Below are 19732 nucleotides of genomic sequence, written 5' to 3'. Positions count from 1 at the left end.
AATTTCCCAAGTTAGCACCACAGAGTCAGTGGTTCTGATTGCAAAAAAATCACTAAGACACCAAAAGAAAATATCGGGATCAATGTGAAAATACATTCACTATTATTTAATTTTAAGAAGAACTCATCGAATGCAGACACAGTTACTTATTAAAATTCTAGCTGTTCGTTAATGGGTTTTTATGAAAATTACCTACATTTTTACACAAGAACCTTCATGATCTTCATGTGGTCCAAAAGGAAAATGACCGTGACCCATCTAGGTGCTTTAACTCTGCTAAACCACCGGAACCAGTTGATAGGTTATTAAGAACTGACCTGTCATGTGACCAACGCTGAATCCTGTCTGGCTGTCCAATATGAACACAACCATCATATTTTCTGCAAAAATGTTTGAAAAACATTGAGTTTAACTAACCAACTCCCACCTGTAGGTGGCAGAATTTCTTCAGTAAACTTTCGTCTAACTTAATATCAAGTAAGGCCGAGGCAGTCATTTTGACTGTGTTCAACATGTTCAGTAAAACAGTCAGAGTTACATAATCTTAAATATCTCAAAATTTCTTGCAAATATTTTTAAATATTTGTGATTTTGTGGTGCAGGAAAGTTACAGAAAGTTATTAGTATTGTAACAGTTTCAAAATTATCCATACATTCTGGCACAAGAACCTTCATGATCTTGATGTGGCCCAAAATGAAAATGACTTTGGCACATCAAGGTGCTTTATCTCTGCTGAAATACCTGAACCAGTTGATAGGTTATTAAGAACCGACCTGTCATGTGACCAACGCTGAATCCTGTCTGGCTGTCCAACCCCTGACCGGGAACACAACCATCACATCTGTAGCGTTCGTGTAATTACACCCGGCGGACCCTGGGCAGGCGGCGTGCACGCTCGCCAGGCTGAGATCTTCATAATTAAAGTCCAGCCCATGTGTCAGAGAGAAGATATGACAGCTGACGGCTTTGTGGGACCTCAGACTGCAGGGTGCGGGGGCGACGGGTGTGATGTGGAGGGTACGAGTGTTGGGGGAGGCTGGAGAGTTAAAAGAAGGGGCAGAAACTGAGGGAGCTTTCACTGGAGGGATTAAAAATAATGGAAGTGGGGAGGGACGGGGCGTCTCGAGGCAGCTGTGGAACCAGCCCTTTATAACGGAGGGATGCGGATGGGTGTGTGTGTGTGTGTGAGAGGCACAGGGGTCCCAAAGGGCTACCTTTGTCCCTCTGCCACAGATTGGGGGTCTGTAAAAAAAAAAAAAAAAAGCAATTCACAACTGGTCCTCACCAGCATTTTTGAGCTTCTTTGTCTGCAGCGCTCACCGTGTTCCACCTCAGAGGCAGTGCACTGTAAAACCTAATCAGCTGCGCTTGCTTCAACAATGTATACAGTCTCGTTGCCTCGAAACTGTTTAGTTTTCTTTAAATTAACTGATTGAGCAACATTATTCCCAGGAATTACTTAAACATACAAACGACGATTAGGACCACTGTGACTATTTCTCAGAATTTTGAATTTAGACTCAGAATTTGGATTTCATTTTCTGCGCTCGAAAGTCAGAACTTTTTTTGTTGTTAGTTCAAAACACATTCAACTTATTTAAATGAAATGCTTATTTAAACTACATAAAAATAAGTTGAATCTACTGAATTTATTCAATTAAAGTCAACATTATAATTTGCTGGGCTTTGTTTGAATGTTGGCAAAACCTCAACCAAATTTAAATTACAGTCAGTCATTTTTCAGTCAGATACGATGTCACAATTTACAGAGCAACAATTTCTGAGCCTTTAGATCCGACCTCTTTGACCCCGCCGATGCAAAGCGTCATTGTTGCAGAGGTCCAATCAGGTCGGAGAACGTTTTGCTCACAACTTGTTTCTGACTGCCTGCTTTGATGTGAAGAGGCCAGTAATTTCGCTAACTGAGTCTCTTTCTGACATAACGTCTTAAATAACGCCCCTTTGCGTCCCAATGAGTTTATGACGTTACTAAAAGCTGACACACAAACTGCCGCCTGGATTTGCTTATTTCAGCCACTTTCAAGGACAGAAGGCGAGAGGATCTGGAAGCCGACCAAAACAAAAACGGGAGAAAGAAAGACGTCTCTCTCTCACTCACTCTTACACCTGCTAAGGGAGGAGAGGCGGTGGGCGGAGGCGGGGGCGCTCCTCCTAAAGGAGAGCTGTCACTTTGATTCTCGTCACCACGGCAACGGGTGTACAGTCCCACAATCCTCTGCTTTGTGCGACGGGGGGTTGGGTCCGGGGTGTTTGTGCACCGCTTTGCTCTACCTCTGCAAACCTGCATTAAACGGACAAACACTAAGACCCGGCGCCATCGCCACGGCAGCCGGTGAAAGAGAAATCCCCATGGCGACACGGAGACAAATCCAGCTATGTCTGCTATTTATGGGAAAACGGGGCAAAATTCTGCAGCCAAACCAGCTGAAATCGCACTGTTTGGATCGGTGTGTGTGTGTGTGTGTGTGTGTGTGTTGTCTCTCCACATGATAAAGATGTTTTCCTGAAGAGCCACGATGCTTAGCCAAGCTCCTCGCTGCCTCTCTGAGAGAAGCTTTGTCATAAGAGCTGACAGTCAGGATGACAGGGAGGTAAAATGAAAGAGACGTCCGTCAGTTAATGTCTGCTGACTGAGATGCAGCCGCGGGCGTTGCTTTCTGACGACCGGGTCGCAGACCCAGCACTCGTTCGCTAACACCATGTCCTGCGGTTCAGGAAAAAACAAAATCAAGCAGCTTCGATTCTCAAAACGTCATTATTTACCTTTTTTTAAGACTTTGAGATACAAAATATAAGATAACTCATTCGGAATTAGCTTACAATCGCAGAATTTTATGTGTTTTGTTGAAAAATAAATCTTGTTTGACATTTTATTTGAACAGCATGAAGGCATGTAAAACATACATAGACATTTAACAAACATGACATTTTGTCGAGTGCCATAGTTAAAAATCATCAATACACATTAAATATTTTGGCCAATATTCAGTTGACTTCAATAAAAGGCAACTCTATTAGCTTGGACTCAAAGGAAATCAGTGTTTCAGCTGATTTGCAGTTTTCTGGAGGTTTGTTTCAGTTTTGTGGTGCATATTCTGAGAAATCACCAAATCTTATCCAGTAGTTTTGGTTTAGTTTCCAATTCAAATGTTTTAGCACGCTTGAAATAAGACAAAATAACTAAACTAAATAACAAGTAGCTTTTCAACAAGATAAAGGAGCTTGTTTTAAGTTAATAAATCCTTAATATTAATGACAAAGTTCAACTTCTATCGGTAGATTATTTCACTTATAACATGTGAAAAATGTATTTTTAAGGGTGAAATAATCTGCCAGTGGAACTTGAACATTTTCATCAATATTAAGGATTTATTGACTTAAAACAAGCTCCTGTGTCTTGCTGAAAAGTTAGTTTTAATTTAGTTTTGTCTTATTTCAAGTGTACAAAGATATTTGCACAAGAAACTAGGCATTAAGTTTAAAGTAAAGTTAAAAATTTGTACATTTTTGCCAGTAAATCTCAGCCAAATTGCCACAATATTATGATTTACGATTTATAACACAGAAATATGTGAAGTTAATCAAACCCTGATATGACGCACAAATACAAATATTCGTCAAAGTAGCTTCATTCTTAGCTGGATGCTAACGTAGCTAACGCTGTCCATTTGGGAACAAAGTTTTATTAATAACTTAGACTAAGACTATTAAATGTTTAGTAAAGCTGTTGACTGATCAAATCAGTGATCAACTTTCTCTACCTTGTTTAAGGAAACATGGCCAGAAGCTCACAAGAAAGAACAGTAACGTTAAAAAATTATAAATTTTTGTCAGTAAGTCACAGCCAAATACCACTACATAGATTATCATTTATAATCATAAACACAGATGTCAGAGGAGAGACTTCTGTCCTCAAAGGAGCCTAATTGCTACTTTTATGAATTCTTAGTATTTAGCTATGCTAGCTTTTAAAGGTTTAAAGATAAGTTAAAAATGTATACATTTCCACCAGTAAGTCACAGCCACACAATACTACAAAATGAATAATAACCAGAAACACAGTGTGGTGTTTAGTCACACCCTGAGATAATTCACAAACACAAGCATTCATCCAAGCAGCTTCACTGCTAGCTGGATGCTAACGTAGCTAGCGCTGTCCATTAGCAGGGTTTTAGTAACTTTGAGCAGAAACCCAGATGTATTCACGCTCTCTGTGGCGAGGCAGATGGGGACACCCTCAGTGCCCTCTGCCCCCCCGCTCTCCCTCCTGCTAGCCTGACCGGGTCAAAGAGCCTATTGTCGCGCAGAGCGCCTGGCTTCGCCTATTGTCTGCCACAGTTGGAAACCTTTGGAGTTCATGCAAACCTCTGCATGGCAAACTCTTCCTCCTTTCTTTTACTCTCCCTTTGGGTTGCTCCTTCCCCCTCCAGCCTCCTTTATCTGCTAACTGGATTTATATCTGTCACACACACACGCCCACGCACACACACACACACACACACACACACTGACACAGCTGGATCAGCACAAACAGAATGGCCAGCATTGCTTTGTTTACTCATATGCAGTACATTTTCCCCGTCTCCCAACCTGCACAGCTTGCATTAATGGCCAAACAAATCTAAATACCTTTTAATCTCTAATCTGATTTTCTATAAATTACATTCTGTTGGACTTTAAAGCAACTAAAAGATCACATGGAGACATGGTGGAAACAAGCGCAGCGATGAACCGTGTGGATTAGCTGTCACATTCCCATCTCGGAAATGACTTTTCCACGTCTTAAACAGATCTGGATGGGAATCAAGAGCTGCAGAACGCATTTAGCGTCTTAAACCTGGAGTCCAGCTGCATCCCAGCAGAGTTTCCTCAGACTGCAGGCCGGAGCGAAGCCTGGGGGCGGCGGGGATGCCGTCGCCCACGGCAACGCGCAGCGGCTCCACGGTGACGCTGCAGTTTGAGCGGGCGCTGGGCGCCATGATGCCGACAGCGGCAGGCAGGTGAAACCTCTACGCATTCCTTCACCTGCATCGATTTAATCAATCAATCAAGTTTATTTATAAAGCGCATTCTGCAGCAAGGCGGATTAAAGCGCTTTACATCGTAGAAACATCTGTGTGATATTCACCAGCTGAGAAACCAACAACAAATATTACATTTTGTCACGTACATCATCACAACCATCAATACATCACAGACCGCTCTAGAAAAAAAGACGAGCCCACTGCACTGAACCCCACTGGAAACCTGCTGGTTATTTCACCAAATACTGATTTCTGAGTTAAAACATCAGTACTGTTGTTTCTAAATCAATATGAACTTGTTTTCTTTGCATTATTTGATGTCTGCATCTTTTACGTTATTTTCACCATTTCCCATTTTCTGCCAATAAATACTAAATTTATAACATATATGTCAGTAGTTCATAGAATAAAAGAACAATGTTCATTTTACTCAGATATATAAAACTGATCATTTAATTTTTTCCAGAGCTGTATGTTGCTCTGGATGTTATTACGGTTAAAAAGGAACTCAAGTCTATATTGAAACAGTTTTTTTAGTTTTCTAGAAGTTTGTTCCAGATTTGTGGTGCATAAAAACTGAATGCTTCTTCTCCATGTTTGGTTTTGAGACCCGAGAGGTTCTGGAAGGTTGATCCAACAACAGCAGTGATTTATAGACTAACATCTTAAAGTCTGTTCTCTCAGTGGAAGGACTTTAGAACCGGGTGATGTTCTCCATCTTCCTGGATTTAGTCAGAACGCCAGCAGCAGCTTTCTGGATCTGATAGATTTTTTATCAGATCTATGAAGAAATTGTTTCAGTAATCAATGTGACTGGATGAGATCTTCCTTTAATCCTGGAAACGTTGTTCAGGTGACAGAAGGCCGACTTTGTAACCGTCTTTATGCGTCTCTGTAAGTTCCGACCCAGATTTAAGGCTTAATCTCTAGTTTCCAGCTGTAATAACACGAGGCGTCCTCAGTAATGTTATTATAATGAACTAAAACTAAGTAAAATGCAAAAATTGAAACTGAGAAAACATTTTCAATAACTGAAACAAATAAAAACGGTGATAAAAAAAAGGGCAAACTGGGACTAACTGGAACTATATCTTCCGTTTAGAAAACATACTGAAATGATAGACATCATATCCTGTGTTTGTGTTTCTGAATCTATTTATTAGACTTTCAAACTGATGTGAAATTGATTTGTTTTTCTTTCTCACACAAGCAGCTAATATCAGCTGTCAGTAAATTATGATAATCCTACTAGCGGCTACGCTAGTCCACAAAATGGTGGCAGCAAAACTGGGAGAAAACGCCAAAGTCAACAGGTTGTTCAAGAATAATTGAATACATTTTTTTGAAAATTGAATCTTCTGTTGAGTATTTACTACCCAGTTGATGTAAACAATCTCAATATTTTTACCTTCTTTTGAATTCTGAACCTAAAAATTAAAAGTATGAAAAAACTAAAACTACAAAATATTTAACTAGTAATAACTAATAAAAACTGGCAAACACATTCTAAAAATGTATTAAAACTACTGAATTAGACAAATAAAAAGTCAAAACCAAACTATAATGAAAACCCAGATGACCATCAGAGTTTTTATTTTCTGTTTGGCTGCAAGTCAGAAAAATAACAAGCAACAAAAAAACAACCTCTGCAGCCAAAACACTGCAAAAATCACCAACGTGTTAACGAGCAAAGTGTTTCTTTGTTTACCGAGATAAAACTATACTTCGTTTGGAGTTTATTTTGTGAAATATAAACAGGTTTGACTGTGAGCTGCACCCTGCAGTTTGGCTCTCCTCCCTCCGTTTGTGTCCAATATGAAAGAATCGGGCCGACTCCAAGTGATTCCCGTTCATCACAGCAGCTGGAGGCTGGAGGTGTGGGTTTGATTTATGAAGCAAGAAGAAGAGACAATAAATCAGATGCTTTATTTTTATCTGCAAAAACGCTCCAGTACAAGTCCTTAATCTTGTAATATCTGATTTGTATTAGTAAATCGTTTTTATTCTGGATGAAACGGCACTCGTAAGCGCCTGTAGGTCATTTTTTAAAATCGTTTATGGAGGTGAAATGAGATTTCTGTCAAGGTCGTTGGATTTATCGCACAAGCAGCGGCGGCAAAATGAAAATGTCCGACTTCTCAGGAAAATCTTGGTTTGCAGCATTTAGGAGGGAGACAGCAGGAACCAAAATATCAAAAATATTCGACCAAGTGAGTCAAAATCTGAGGAGGTGGGACAGTCAACGGATTTGAAAAGGTTAAAATACGTGAAATTTAACTAGCTTTGTGCTAACGGAATGAATCAGATTCAAATTTAGAAGAGACAAATTTAACATTTAATAAAAATTTAGTAGGGATGTCAGGATAACATTTTTCTGGACTATAAATTGCCAGAGAAGTTATCGCGATAAACAATGTTATTGTTTTTATAAAACTTTCAGAAAATATAACAAGAACACATTGTCAAAGATCAATAAACTTTAAATTCTAATAAATATTTATCACTGCAACTGGGAGATATTTTAAATATTCAAAATAAATAAACAAAACATCAAATAAAATGAATTATGAAGTCTCTCCCCCTGTGGATCCAGTAGCTGAGAACAAATCACCAGACTGAAGATTTTATCGTCCAGTTTTTGGCAGAAAGAAAGAGAAGAGAAAAACAATAACAAAAATATCAAGTTTTAATTTATCATGCGATTAAATGGTTTATTTCTGGAAACATTGGTTTGATTAGGTTTTAATGAACATAATGTAATAAAAGAATAAATAAAATAAATTTAAAACAAAAGAATTTATATTAAAATCATTTTTAGGAATGAGATTCAGCCACTGTAATCAGAGGAATTTATTTTTTATTTTTGCTCATCTGCTTGTTTCAAACTGGACTGAAGTGAAAAGCATGAAGGATAAAGTTGCATAAAACGGCGTTTCAACGGCGAGACGTTAAAAACCAAAACGCATGTAAACAGATGCTCACCGATCTGCCCCGTTTATCTGCAGTGATCATCTCAAGGACGTGTGTGTGTGTGTGTGTGTGTGTGTGTGTGTGTGTGTGTGTGTGTGTGTGTGTGTGTGTGTGTGTGTGTGTGTGTGTGCACTCTGCAGTAATGAGAGTTAGCGAAAGTGTTTGAAAGGCTTTATGACCGTCATATTTCATTGACAGGCAGCATTAAAGCAGCGCTTCCCAAGGGCACGCATCGCCCGCCACACGCACTCCGGCTGAGATCCGTCACAGTTACGGAGCGCCGCGATCGGAGCGGAGATAAATAAATAACCACACAAACGCTCACTCAGCTCGGCATTGATCTGCGGGTTAGTCGGCCATATTCCTGCCGTTCTGTTTACGGCCCCCTAAGCTCTGCCTTATTAAAAGTCTGAACACAAAAGTGGAGAAAGCGACGACATCGATCTTCGACTGCTTCGTCTTTAATGATCAGTTTCAGTCTAACAACAAAACCAACAGGAAGTACAGAATGGAGATTTAAGGCGTCTTAGTGCTGGGCAATAAATCAATAAAGAAATGTATCACGATAGATCAATACCTCTGATAGCATATTCAATATACAGAACATTCATTGGGAGAGAAAAGGCTTTAGCTAAGCTAGCTTGATGGAATCAACTAACTCTTTCTCTCTTTGGTTGCCTAGCAACAGTCTGCTGAGCTACTTCCATAACTGCTTAAAAACAAACTAACTAAAACAAATCCATGAACATAGAGAGAAAACTGTTGGTAAATCAGGGACGGTATTTCAGGTATTTAAAATAAGAATCTAATCAATAATTATTGATACCGACTGATATGAAACGTCCAGCCTTAAAGCCTCTGTATGAAAAGTTACAGAAAAATTGCATTTTGCCTATTTATCAAAAGATAAATTATGGACAAAATGTATCTTTTGTGCACACCTGTGCACATTGTTTATCATTTATTGTGAAGAAACTATCATAAAATAAAATAAATATAAATAAAATGTATAAAATTAAATAAAAAAAACTATCAAAAAGTAATTCAATATAAATGTTTACAAAACATAAAGCAGATTAAAATCGATTTTTGAGCATCTTGAACCGATTCAGAATTGCCAGGATTAGAAATTGTGGTTCTCTGTAGACAAATAATCAATCGACATCACGTTTTGTGATTCATTAATGTCAATTAGGCAGGATAACTTATTTTATCACTCTGATAAACCCGCGACGTCCGCGTCGAGGACTAAGGCCTCCAAATGTGCTAACCCCCTGCGCCACCACAGCACGCCCCAAAATATATTTTTTTAATCAAAATATTTTAAGTCCATATCGCCCAGCCCTAACTGGAAGACCAGAATATAACGCTTCCTTTGCTCAGAAGTTCAGTAAATCTTTCCTCTTGGATCCATGACTTTCTTCCCCTCTTTCAGGTCAAACATTTATGACTGAAGCTAACGGCTAACGCCTGTTAGCCGCCACATATGAAGCGAAAGCCGACTCTGAGGTGTCTGTGTGTCTGCGGCAGACGCGTCTCATTCCGCTTGAGTTGGTGCTCAACCTGCCAGAGTTCAGGGTTCAGAGGCTTCGAACACAGAAACACACTCAGGAAGGCACTTAGCAGGGAAGCAATGAGCTTCTGTCACTTTTAATTTGACCTTTGCAGCAACAGAAACAAAAAAAAAACAGCACACAACTGAAGACTGACTTGTAATATTTCTGAGTTTTAAAAGACAAATATTTAAAGGTTAATCCTATTTTGCTCAAACAAACTGGAAACAATTGTTGACGTTTTGCAGTAGAAAAATGTTTATCCTCCGGATTTATCTGCACTAAATTAGCTTCAATTTAGTGCAGATAATGAGAATTTTGTCACATTTTTAGTTTACATCATGTCATCAACTCTATCATTTTAAACTAAGAATATTTAATACAGGCTAAGATTGTTTTAGATTCATAAATTGGGCCCTTTGATCTTTTTTTTTAGGTCAGATGACATCACATTTATTCAGCAAACCCGACCCGTATCATTATCCTTCGCCCACCGTGTGTGAAGCTCTGCCAGATGATTTCTGGTTCATTCAGGTGAATTTTTCCTGAATGAACGTTACTTAACTTGAGTTAAGTTTTTTCCAACTTAACTCAAGTTGCTGTGTTTTTAAAAAATGAAGATGCCTTTCCTTCAGACTTTCCAAACAAATTAAATATTTTCTGTCTTTTCCCCAAATGTCCAGTCATGAAATTTAACATTTTCCATCCTTGCAGGTTTGCAGAACCTGAGAAAGAGCGTTGGAGTTTATTTTACACTTTCTTGTTTTTGTCCTTGAAAAATGTAAAAGTTTTCTAAATGTTCTCCAGTTGCTAATAATTTTTATTTTATTGATGACTTATATACTTTAAATTGTCATCGCTGGTGTGTTTTTGCCTTGGAATTATGTTCATGCACAATTTAATACTGCAGATTTATTACAATGTTTCCTGAGTCAATAGAAGAGAAACATGCCCACAGCATCACAGACCCTCCTCTGTACTTAAAAGAGTTGCTTTTAAAATATTCATTCTTGTTTCGTTTCAGATCAACCTGAAGGGTTTTTGCTGGAAAAATCTTTCCATTCATAAAGAACCAATAGAGAACTTTTCCCAACCAAAAGCAACAACGTGGAATCTGTTTGGTGTCTTTGTAGAGTTCACGACCCCAGCTCAACATTTACAGTGGCACGTAAAAATGGCTCCAAACAGACGCACAATTATACAAATGTACAGCTCTGAAAAGCATTAGTAGAGCTTCCTGTACAACTGACTAAGAATGCAGCAAGTGGTTTGATTTTCCAGCAGCCATTGTGAAGTGCATACAGTGGTAAAACTGGCTGACCAAACGTGCTGGAGATCAGCATGGGTTGCTAGGTAACAGGCAGAATTCTGCTGGGGTTGCTAGGTAACCGGATGATTTGTGACATTACATTCCAGAGGGTTTTGAAACTATTCATTTTCCAGACACCAAAGGTCATGAACTTCCTGCCAAAAACAGTTGGGTGTTTTTTTTAAGTGCTAAGATTGTTTTTTAGAAGCAGCAAAATCAGAAATAGAAATACAAAAATGTGAAAAATGTACATTTAGCAAAATATGTCCACTTCAACAAGATGCAAAAGTGTATTTTAACAATTTCACTAAAAGATTTCGATGTTCAGCTGCAGCTTTGTCTCAGCCAGTGAGTCTGCGATACAACGGTCTGTCTGGTACAGACTCAGATCCAAACAAACAACTTCACATGATTGTAAAATCTCATAAACAAACACAAACACATCTGGGAATTTCAAAATGAAAAGGCAACTCAGAAAAAGCTCAAAAAACGTCGCAGGCCAGCCAGAGCTCTGATCCGCCATGACGCTGCGGCTCAGACTCTTCAGCCCCGCCACCATTTTTCACTGTTAATTTGACAAATTTGGACAGATTCAAAGCAGCAATTTCATTTAGAGGAAATCATCCCCTCCGCAACTGATAAACAGCAGACAACTGGAATGAATAAGTCGTTTAATGAAGATGGGAAGCGGCTAACAAACAGGAAATTCATTACTGACGCAGATGTGTGTGTGTGAGTGATTTGTAATATTGCAGTTTTCCATCTCTGACTGAGAGCTTAGAGCTGCATAAGAGGCTTTGAGTGCTGAAACGAGTAATGTCGATGGAGCGCCTGGAAGTGTGTCAGGTGTTTGCTTGTGTGGCCTTTTGCGACAGATGTGTGCAGGTTTTTGGTGTGTGTGTGTGGGTGTGTATGCAGGGGGGATATTAAATACTGAAAACTGCAATCATGGCGCGGGATTAAAGACTGAGCTCTGAAATGGTGGCAGACGACAAACAGGAGATCCAGAGGATGAACCTAAAGTTCCTCGTGTTTTTAAAAGCTAACGCGTAGAAACTTTTAACCTTATTTCTTTATATTCTGCTATTAAATTGTCTTTTAATCGTCTATTCGGTTTTGAGAAATTGTTCTCCAGGATTTGTGAAGACTAAGTTTGACATTACACTTCAAAAACACAACATCTTACCAAGTATTTTTGGTCTATTATTACACATGAAATAAGACAAAAGTAACTTTAAAGTCCCTTTTCAGCGCAATGTAGGAGCTCGTTTTAAGTAAATATTGATGAAAAACTCCTTATTCCACTGGCAGGTTACTTCACGCATAATGAGACATTTTTCCAGTGAAATAATCTGCCAGTTAAACTCGTATTTTTCATCAATATTAAAAAATTATTGACTTTAAATGCGCCCCTGTACTATGCTAAAAGCTTACTTTAAATTAGTTTTGTTTTATTTCAAGTGTGATAAGATATTTGCACAATAAATACTTGGTAAGGTTTTGGGTTTTTGCAGTGTGTGTCTTCTTACACTGCAAAAACACAACATTGTACCAGGAATTTTTGTTCTAATTTGTTAGTTTAGGTCCACGTGAAATAAAGCAAAACTATTTTCTTATTGGCTCCAATATCTTGCTGAAAAGTTACTTGTAAATTAGTCTTGTTTTATTTCAAGTGTGATAAGATATTTGCACAAAATACTTGGTAAGATTTTGTTTTTAGAGTGAGAGTTTGAATTTAAAGTTGTTTTTAAATACTAACATAATTTATATTCTTCCATTAAATAGTTTTTTTATGGTTTATTGGGTCTTGAATAAGGATTTCTGAAGACCAAATTGATGGAAAAGTTTGACTTTAAAGACGCTACAACATGGTGCAGCTGCCTAAAAAGCTAAATGTAAAGAAAAATAATCGTCGAAGACGTGGCGTCTCAGGGTGTCGCTACTTTCACGCGCGATTCTGCTGGGTTGCAGGTTTATCTGGGCTTTAATTAGGACGTAATCGGCTCTGTCTCCTCTGCAGCTGTGCGAATGCGAGTGGAATCAGACCGTGCGGTCGCCGTCCTTCGAGGTGTCTCATTAAGTGTCGTTTTCGGTTCAGATCAGACTCATTAAAGTGGCTTTATCCGTGGTGATGCAGCCGCCGCAGCAGGAATGTCTTCTGCGATCCTGCAGAGGGGGAGCTGCTTTATTTTCTACCAGCAGAAACACTTTTACTGGTTTTACTTTTACACAGGCAATCAATGCAAACTGGGACAGTGATTTTAAAACTGGAAATGGAAAGATTTAACTGCTTGTTGTGGTAAAAAAAAAAAAGCCATTTCTTATTGAAGTAAACAGAAATCAGATTACTTTGATGATTAATCGATTGATCAGATTTAAAAAGTGGCACATTCTGCACATTTTTCATTTAACTATTGGAGCTTTGATTAATACAGTATTAGAAATACTTTGAGACATTTTAAAGACATATCAAGACGAATCAACGGAAACTGGTTTGGTTATTTTAAAGCTAAATAAAGCTGGAAACTGACCAATTCAATGCATAATTAAAGCTTGTTGAGGTAAATAAAGTTATTTCTTATCAAAATAAATACATAACTTTTTCAGGCTTCTAAATAATATTTCCAGTCAGTCGAAATGCAGAATGAAATGTAATTAGAAAGCCCTAAAGCTTAGCGCTTCAACTGACGATTAGTTTAGTAATCAATTATTTTGACGATTAATCGATTAATCAGATTCTGCAGATTTTCATTTAAGCTTTTTTATAAATAGAATATTAGAAATACATTAAGAAAATGTAAATAAAACATTAATTTAACTTTTTAAATGACAAAATAAACGTTTTATTGACTAAAAGGTAATAACATGGTATTTTTTCAGTGTGTGCAGATCATTTGTAGTAAAGGATGCAGTAAAAGCAGGTTTTATTTTTCTTAAATCCAAAATATGTACATATTTTTGTACAGTTTTGGCTTAATTACAGCTCTGAGTGTGTTCTACTTTCAGCAATTAACCATTATTAGTCAGTATTCTCAAGTTAATGATTATGCGATTGCTAAATTAGAAGACCATTATTTCAAAAATGGATTAATCATGATTAATCCGATTAATCGTTTCAGCCCTACTAAACTTCAAAGCAATCAACATAAACGAAACAGAAACCAGATTTTCCTCTGATTTCTCTCGAACCTTTCTGGTTTCTGCTGCTTTTTCAGGAGGCAGATATGAAGCCGCAGCGAGGTGAGGACAGATTATTTGGTTTATCAGCTCATCTCCAAGCTCTAAATTCGCCGTCATGGATTCGACGCCACGTTCCAACACCTCAGCAGAAAGGCGGAGAAGAGGTCGATTCTAATTATAAAACAACTGTAGCAAATGAATATTTGATGTAAAGTGATGGCGACTCTATTGGTTTTCTGGTCAGAAGGATTTGCTGGTCACGAGTCGCTGCTGTCCGTTTGGACTTTTCACCAGATTTTAGGGATGATTGTAAAACGCCTCATCACTCTGTGACCTTCAGCATTTTGGGTATCATTGTATCCGGCCTGCTGCCCTGAGACTTTGTCTCTGGCTAAATATTACATTAGCATAAAAAATGCAAGTTTATAACATTTGGAATATATTAGCCAATAATCACTGAAATGTCTGAATAAAGCACACACTGATGTTTTCATGACAATACATCCACAGCCTTACTTTAACCGTGCTTATTTGGTTTAAAAGGCTGATAAAACTTTTTTTTTAAAAAGCTTTTCTTACAGACAACGGTCCCATTAACCAAATATTTTTTGTCTTTGACTATTTTTAAAAATATTTTGTTCTGGCCATTAGGATTATTTTACCAAAACAAAATACCTTGCTAGTTAAAATGCTGCACACAACTTTCCCCCCACAAACACAAGATTTTAAATAATACAAAATTAACTTGCAAGTATTTTAAAAAATAAAATCAATTTTAAAATAAAATTATTTAAGAAAATAATTCCTAAATATTGATGAAAAAGTGCTAGCTCCACAGAAATTTTGATTTGTAATTTAACGCTTTGAAATTGGATCTCTGTCTCTTCAGGAAGTTGTCACAACATGGCTCCTCTATTGACTCTAACAACGTTTTTACCAGAGCTACACTGAGAAGTAGCTCCTATAATGAGCTAAGCAGATGCTGCTAATTGCTGCTGGCTAGTCTGAAGGATTTCTCAAAACATGCATGAAACAATTAGGACAACGCTACAGCTTTGTTTTTGATGAGAAAATAAAATTATAACATGATGTGAAGTTCAAATAGTTACACGTAGTTCTAGTTAGAGGAAGTTAGCAAAAACGCTAAACAAAATGTGCAAATAATGAGTGAATAAAAAGATTGAATTAGCTTCCTGGTAGGACTTAGCCGATGATCCCAGTTAGCAACATTTTTTAAAATAAATGTACATTTAGCAGGAAGCGGATGGTTTTGATTGGCTGACGTATCGACAGCGGTTTGGATGCAGCTCAGGTCGGAGCGACTGCGACGTCCTTCTGGTTTCCACTTCGCTCCACAGAGCGGCAGCCAGACAGATAGAGGCTATATTTAGAGGCGGCACTGCCTTGTACTGTATGGGTGTGTAATAAATCTGTTGTGCCATAATAGTGGTCTCTGTGTGTGTGTGTGTGTGTGTGTGTGTGTGTGTGTGTGTGTGCGTGCGTGCATGCGTGCGTGTTTTAAGGATGAATGGTGGCCTGTCTCATCACCGATGCTGCGGCTCTCAGCTAATTGGTCGTCTCCTTAAGTGCTGCTGCTGCACTATTCTCCAGATGGGATGGAGGGAGAGACGGAGGAAGAGGAGGATGATTGATGGCGGAGGATAGAAAGAAGCTGCCTCGAAAGGATGAACAAAAAACCAGGAAGGAAGGACGAAGGGTGGAATAAACGAGTGAAGGGATGTGAACTGAACAGAATATTCTCCTTGTAATTCAAATGAAACATATAAAAACCAACATATGTAACATATTCTATATTCTGCAGTTTTTTAGTGTCTATTAAAAAATTTATTTTGATTTGCCCTGGTTTTTGACAACAATTCAGTTTCCTGGTGTAGAAGAGGAGAATGTTGACCTCCTTTTCTGATTTCTGTGATAAAACTCTCGCTACATCCTGACGTTTCAGTTCACACACAATAATTTAAGAATTTTGCAGATTTGGATCGAGGCTACAAATATCGGATTATCTGAGTTTTGCAGAAACGCTCCTGTTTACTTGTTTCTGTGCTAAAATTGAGTGAATTGCTTTAGTAAAATGTCTGTTTTCTTTGAGGACCAACTTGCTGATTGTAATTTTTCATAAGCATAATCATGAACAGTTCTGCTAATGCTGAAGCACTTTTAAAGTTAGCTTCCGCTAGATACCAGAAGCTAATGCTAAATGCTAACATCAAATTAACTTACATTATAATTTACACGTTCTATAATATCCTTAGATACTGTACTTAAGTTTATATCTTGTTCTTTACTGTCTATGTTTTATTTTTTTCCTGTATATTTTGAACCTGAACATAAATGTTTAACTAAATGAAGAATTCCTATCAGTTGATGTCAAACTTTATTCAACTGAAAGTTTATAAAACAGAAAATAAATCAGCGCATCAGTATTTATCTGGAAACATTCATTTATAGGAAGCTAACCTAAACAAGTTAGCAAAAAACAAAATATTTGGGAAATTCTGCTTCTTAAGCTTCTTCACCCAGTCATGTTTCTACTTAATACTTTTGTTCCTAAAAACTTGTTAGTGTCTTTAAATTCATCAACATTTTTCCAACTTTGAGTGAAACGAAGTAACTTCTGAACTGCTGAAGGTGTGAGAGCGACGATGAGGAGGATGAGGCGCTTCAGGCAACACACTGCAGTAACTCTGCGCTCTTCATCAGACTGCCTCCGTTACTCCCAACACACACACACACACACACGCCCCCACACACACACACCCAGACGGACTCCTGCAGCAGGTGGGCCTTTTGATTTGTTACCCAGGAAGAACCAAGTCTCATTTGCATACAGATGCCCCCTTCAGCGCAGAGGAAGGGTTTAACGACACACACACACACACACACACACAGCTCCTTCTGTCCCAGACAACACTCTCTTTCTTTTTCATTCCTCCACTCGTCTCCCTTCTTCCCGTCTTTCTCACCCAAACAGATCACAAGCCACGTCTGTGTGCATACAAATATTTTCGCAGATTTACATCCTATGTTTAAGTGTGAAGACATTCTTTGGATTTATGTAAGTTTTTCCCTTTCGTTCTCTCTTCCCTTTGCACAAGCGGAAGTAGTTGCAATCATGCATGTGTGGGTGTGTGTGTGTGTGTGTGTGTGTGTGTGTGTGTCTTAGAGGCTCTTGAACCTTGCATCTGCTCTGGCTGGCAGAGCTTCCAGGAGCCTCATGCACTGATGTCAAACAACAGCCGCTTGTTTGCAGACCGATGCACAAATTCAAACGCTCTTAAACACACAAATAAAAAATAAAAAAATAAAAGAGGAGCCGAGTTTAAAGCGCAATAAATTCTGGGAGACAGCAGGATAAAGTGGAAGCATCGGTGCAGCTGGGCTGAGCGCGAGATGATGTGCAATGTACACACACACACACAAAAAACTTTCTTTTTTTTCCCCACGATGCGTCGAGCTAAATTCTTGTTTCAGCCAAAAATACACAATAAAAAAACAAGCAGAAACCAAGACTAAATCACAAACTTTAAAGTCTCTAAAAGCCGAAGGGTTTCGGCCAAAAGCTGCAGCTCACACCGACAAAAAAAACACAATGAAGGTTGGAAAAAAACATAAACTCAAGATCTGAAACTACAGCAACATTACAACCGCTCCGAGTTCAACTAAAGGTGATTCCACCCAAAACAGAAGCTCCAGCTTCTATAAGAGAGAAAACACAGCAGCTTTTCACTGGATAAACATTTTTACAACCAGCATAACATAAATTATTTTTATATTTTAAAGGAATTTCAATAACAAGTTCACATATGTAATAAAACTCACAAATCTGCATCGCTAAAAGCTTTTTTTCCCCACTTGTTTTCCAACAAGTCTGCTTTTGGCTGCAGATTGTTAAATAATTCGTTGCAGCTGCCTTCAGGCATCCCTCCGCTCCAAGGGCGAATTATGAGTTTCTAGTTTTAAATACGTCCACATTTTTTACCTAAATGATCTATTAATAATCCAACACTTACACACTGATCAACACCTCTCTGCTTCAGCGTTTCATGCAGCACACGGACTTGGTTTTGCAGCATTCTTACGATGTTTCGTGGTTAAAAGAAACTTTCAGCTCAGCAGAAGATTTAAAAGAAACGGTGCAAACATTTAGCATCACTCATGCAGCTGCAGGTCACGTCAGGCCAGCAGTTTAGACAAACAGAGCGTCTGATCCTATAATCCTGATCTCTCTCTGCTGGTGTGTGTGTGTGCGCATGTGTTAATGTCTCAGAAGACTTAATAACTCCCAAACTACAAATCAGCTGAGCGGTGCCGACAGGACAAATTCTCCAAATGGTTTGAAATTTGTCTGATTTGTGGTTCTGCGGAGCGTCTGAGTGTGCAGCTGTCAACATGTTTCCTCTTCCATGTCAAAAGAGCAACGGATGAAAACTGAAAGGATGCATTTACACCAGCCATGTTTAGTCCAGTTTAATCAAACTACAGTCCCTTCACCTAGAAAGTTCAGTTCAAATGCGCATTTGAATGAATCAGTAATTGCTCCAAAAGCAGGAAGTGAACTACAGAGCAGGGCATTCTGGATAAATACAGCCAAAACAAAAGCGTTAGCCTAGCGCTAGCAGGAGAAATGGTTCATGGTCTTTTTGCCAAAGACAGAAGAAAAATCGTACAAAATCCGACGCTACTCCAGTTTTGTTCACATGTCGTGAAGAAGGCAGCTGTGCTCGCTAGCAAAACTTCATCAATAGTTCGTTAATGTCAAAAATACACAATTTCGCAATTGTGGTGTTTGTTTATATACAAAACAAATTTAAATCACACGTGAATAAGAAACATGCTGTCTTCTTCTTCATGGGTTTCACCAGTAGTAACATCTGGTTGTTGATCATGTGACTCGTGATGCGAAACAAGTGTTTCCATTGCAGTTTTGTGAAATAAACCAATTTTAATACGGCCATAAAAAAACCACATCATCTTAGCATCAAAACGTTTTATCACAAAAGTTTGTTTTTTTAAGCAAATTTATTTTCTAAGTGTCAAATTGCGCAATCATTCAGTCAGCGGAAATGCAGCTGGTGTTTTTTTCTTGTTTCTTTCTTCGGTGCTTCTCAGTGCAGCGCCCCCACAGGTGAGGAGGGGAACAGCTTTTTCAAAGTGTTTGGTTTGTTTGACTCAGTGTGAAAATGAACAGCAGCTGCTGAAAATGTAACAAATGTTGCTACTTTGGCCCTCAATCAAACCAAATCTACCAGACTATCAGGTGTGAAAACATGTTTAAAGTATTTCCATCCATCCACCCATCCACCCATCCACCCATCCATCTATCCATTGCAGGGTTTGTGAGCCTTACCAGGGTAGAAGTCTTTGGATTTTGACAGTTTGATGGTGGCTCCAGTCTCTTTCTGCAGCTGAACGATGGTCTGGCCTCCTTTCCCGATGATTGAACCAGCAGCATAGCTGGGAATCAAAACCTTCAGGAAGTACTCGCCTTCCTCTGTGGCAGGAAACAGGAAACAGGAAGTCAGAAAGTGCAGTAAATGTCGACTTTGTTACAAGTAAAGCTGAAAAAAAAAACGACAACAAAAACCCAGGAACAAGATGCTTTTACAACCTTTGTCCTCATGCATGCCTTCTGATTTCAAACATTTTTCGGCCG

The 19732-nt window shown here is 38.5% G+C and overlaps 1 protein-coding gene across 5 annotated transcripts in view; it reads right to left on the bottom strand.

The window, feature by feature from the left end:
- nova2 (NOVA alternative splicing regulator 2) overlaps window positions 1-19732 on the bottom strand; it is a 93722-nt gene that overhangs the window by 45103 nt on the left and 28887 nt on the right. For all 5 annotated transcript variants that reach the window (XM_027999492.1, XM_027999490.1, XM_027999491.1 and 2 more), the window contains one exon: window positions 19427-19570. In XM_027999492.1, coding sequence (XP_027855293.1) covers window positions 19427-19570 — 144 coding nt within the window. The remainder of the gene's footprint in view (window positions 1-19426; window positions 19571-19732) is intronic.

This window comes from Xiphophorus couchianus, chromosome 18 (assembly GCF_001444195.1).
Source record: "Xiphophorus couchianus chromosome 18, X_couchianus-1.0, whole genome shotgun sequence".
NCBI lineage: Eukaryota > Metazoa > Chordata > Actinopteri > Cyprinodontiformes > Poeciliidae > Xiphophorus > Xiphophorus couchianus.
The sequence above is the reverse complement of the archived record's forward strand: the minus strand, read 5'-3'. Positions and strand labels throughout refer to the sequence as shown.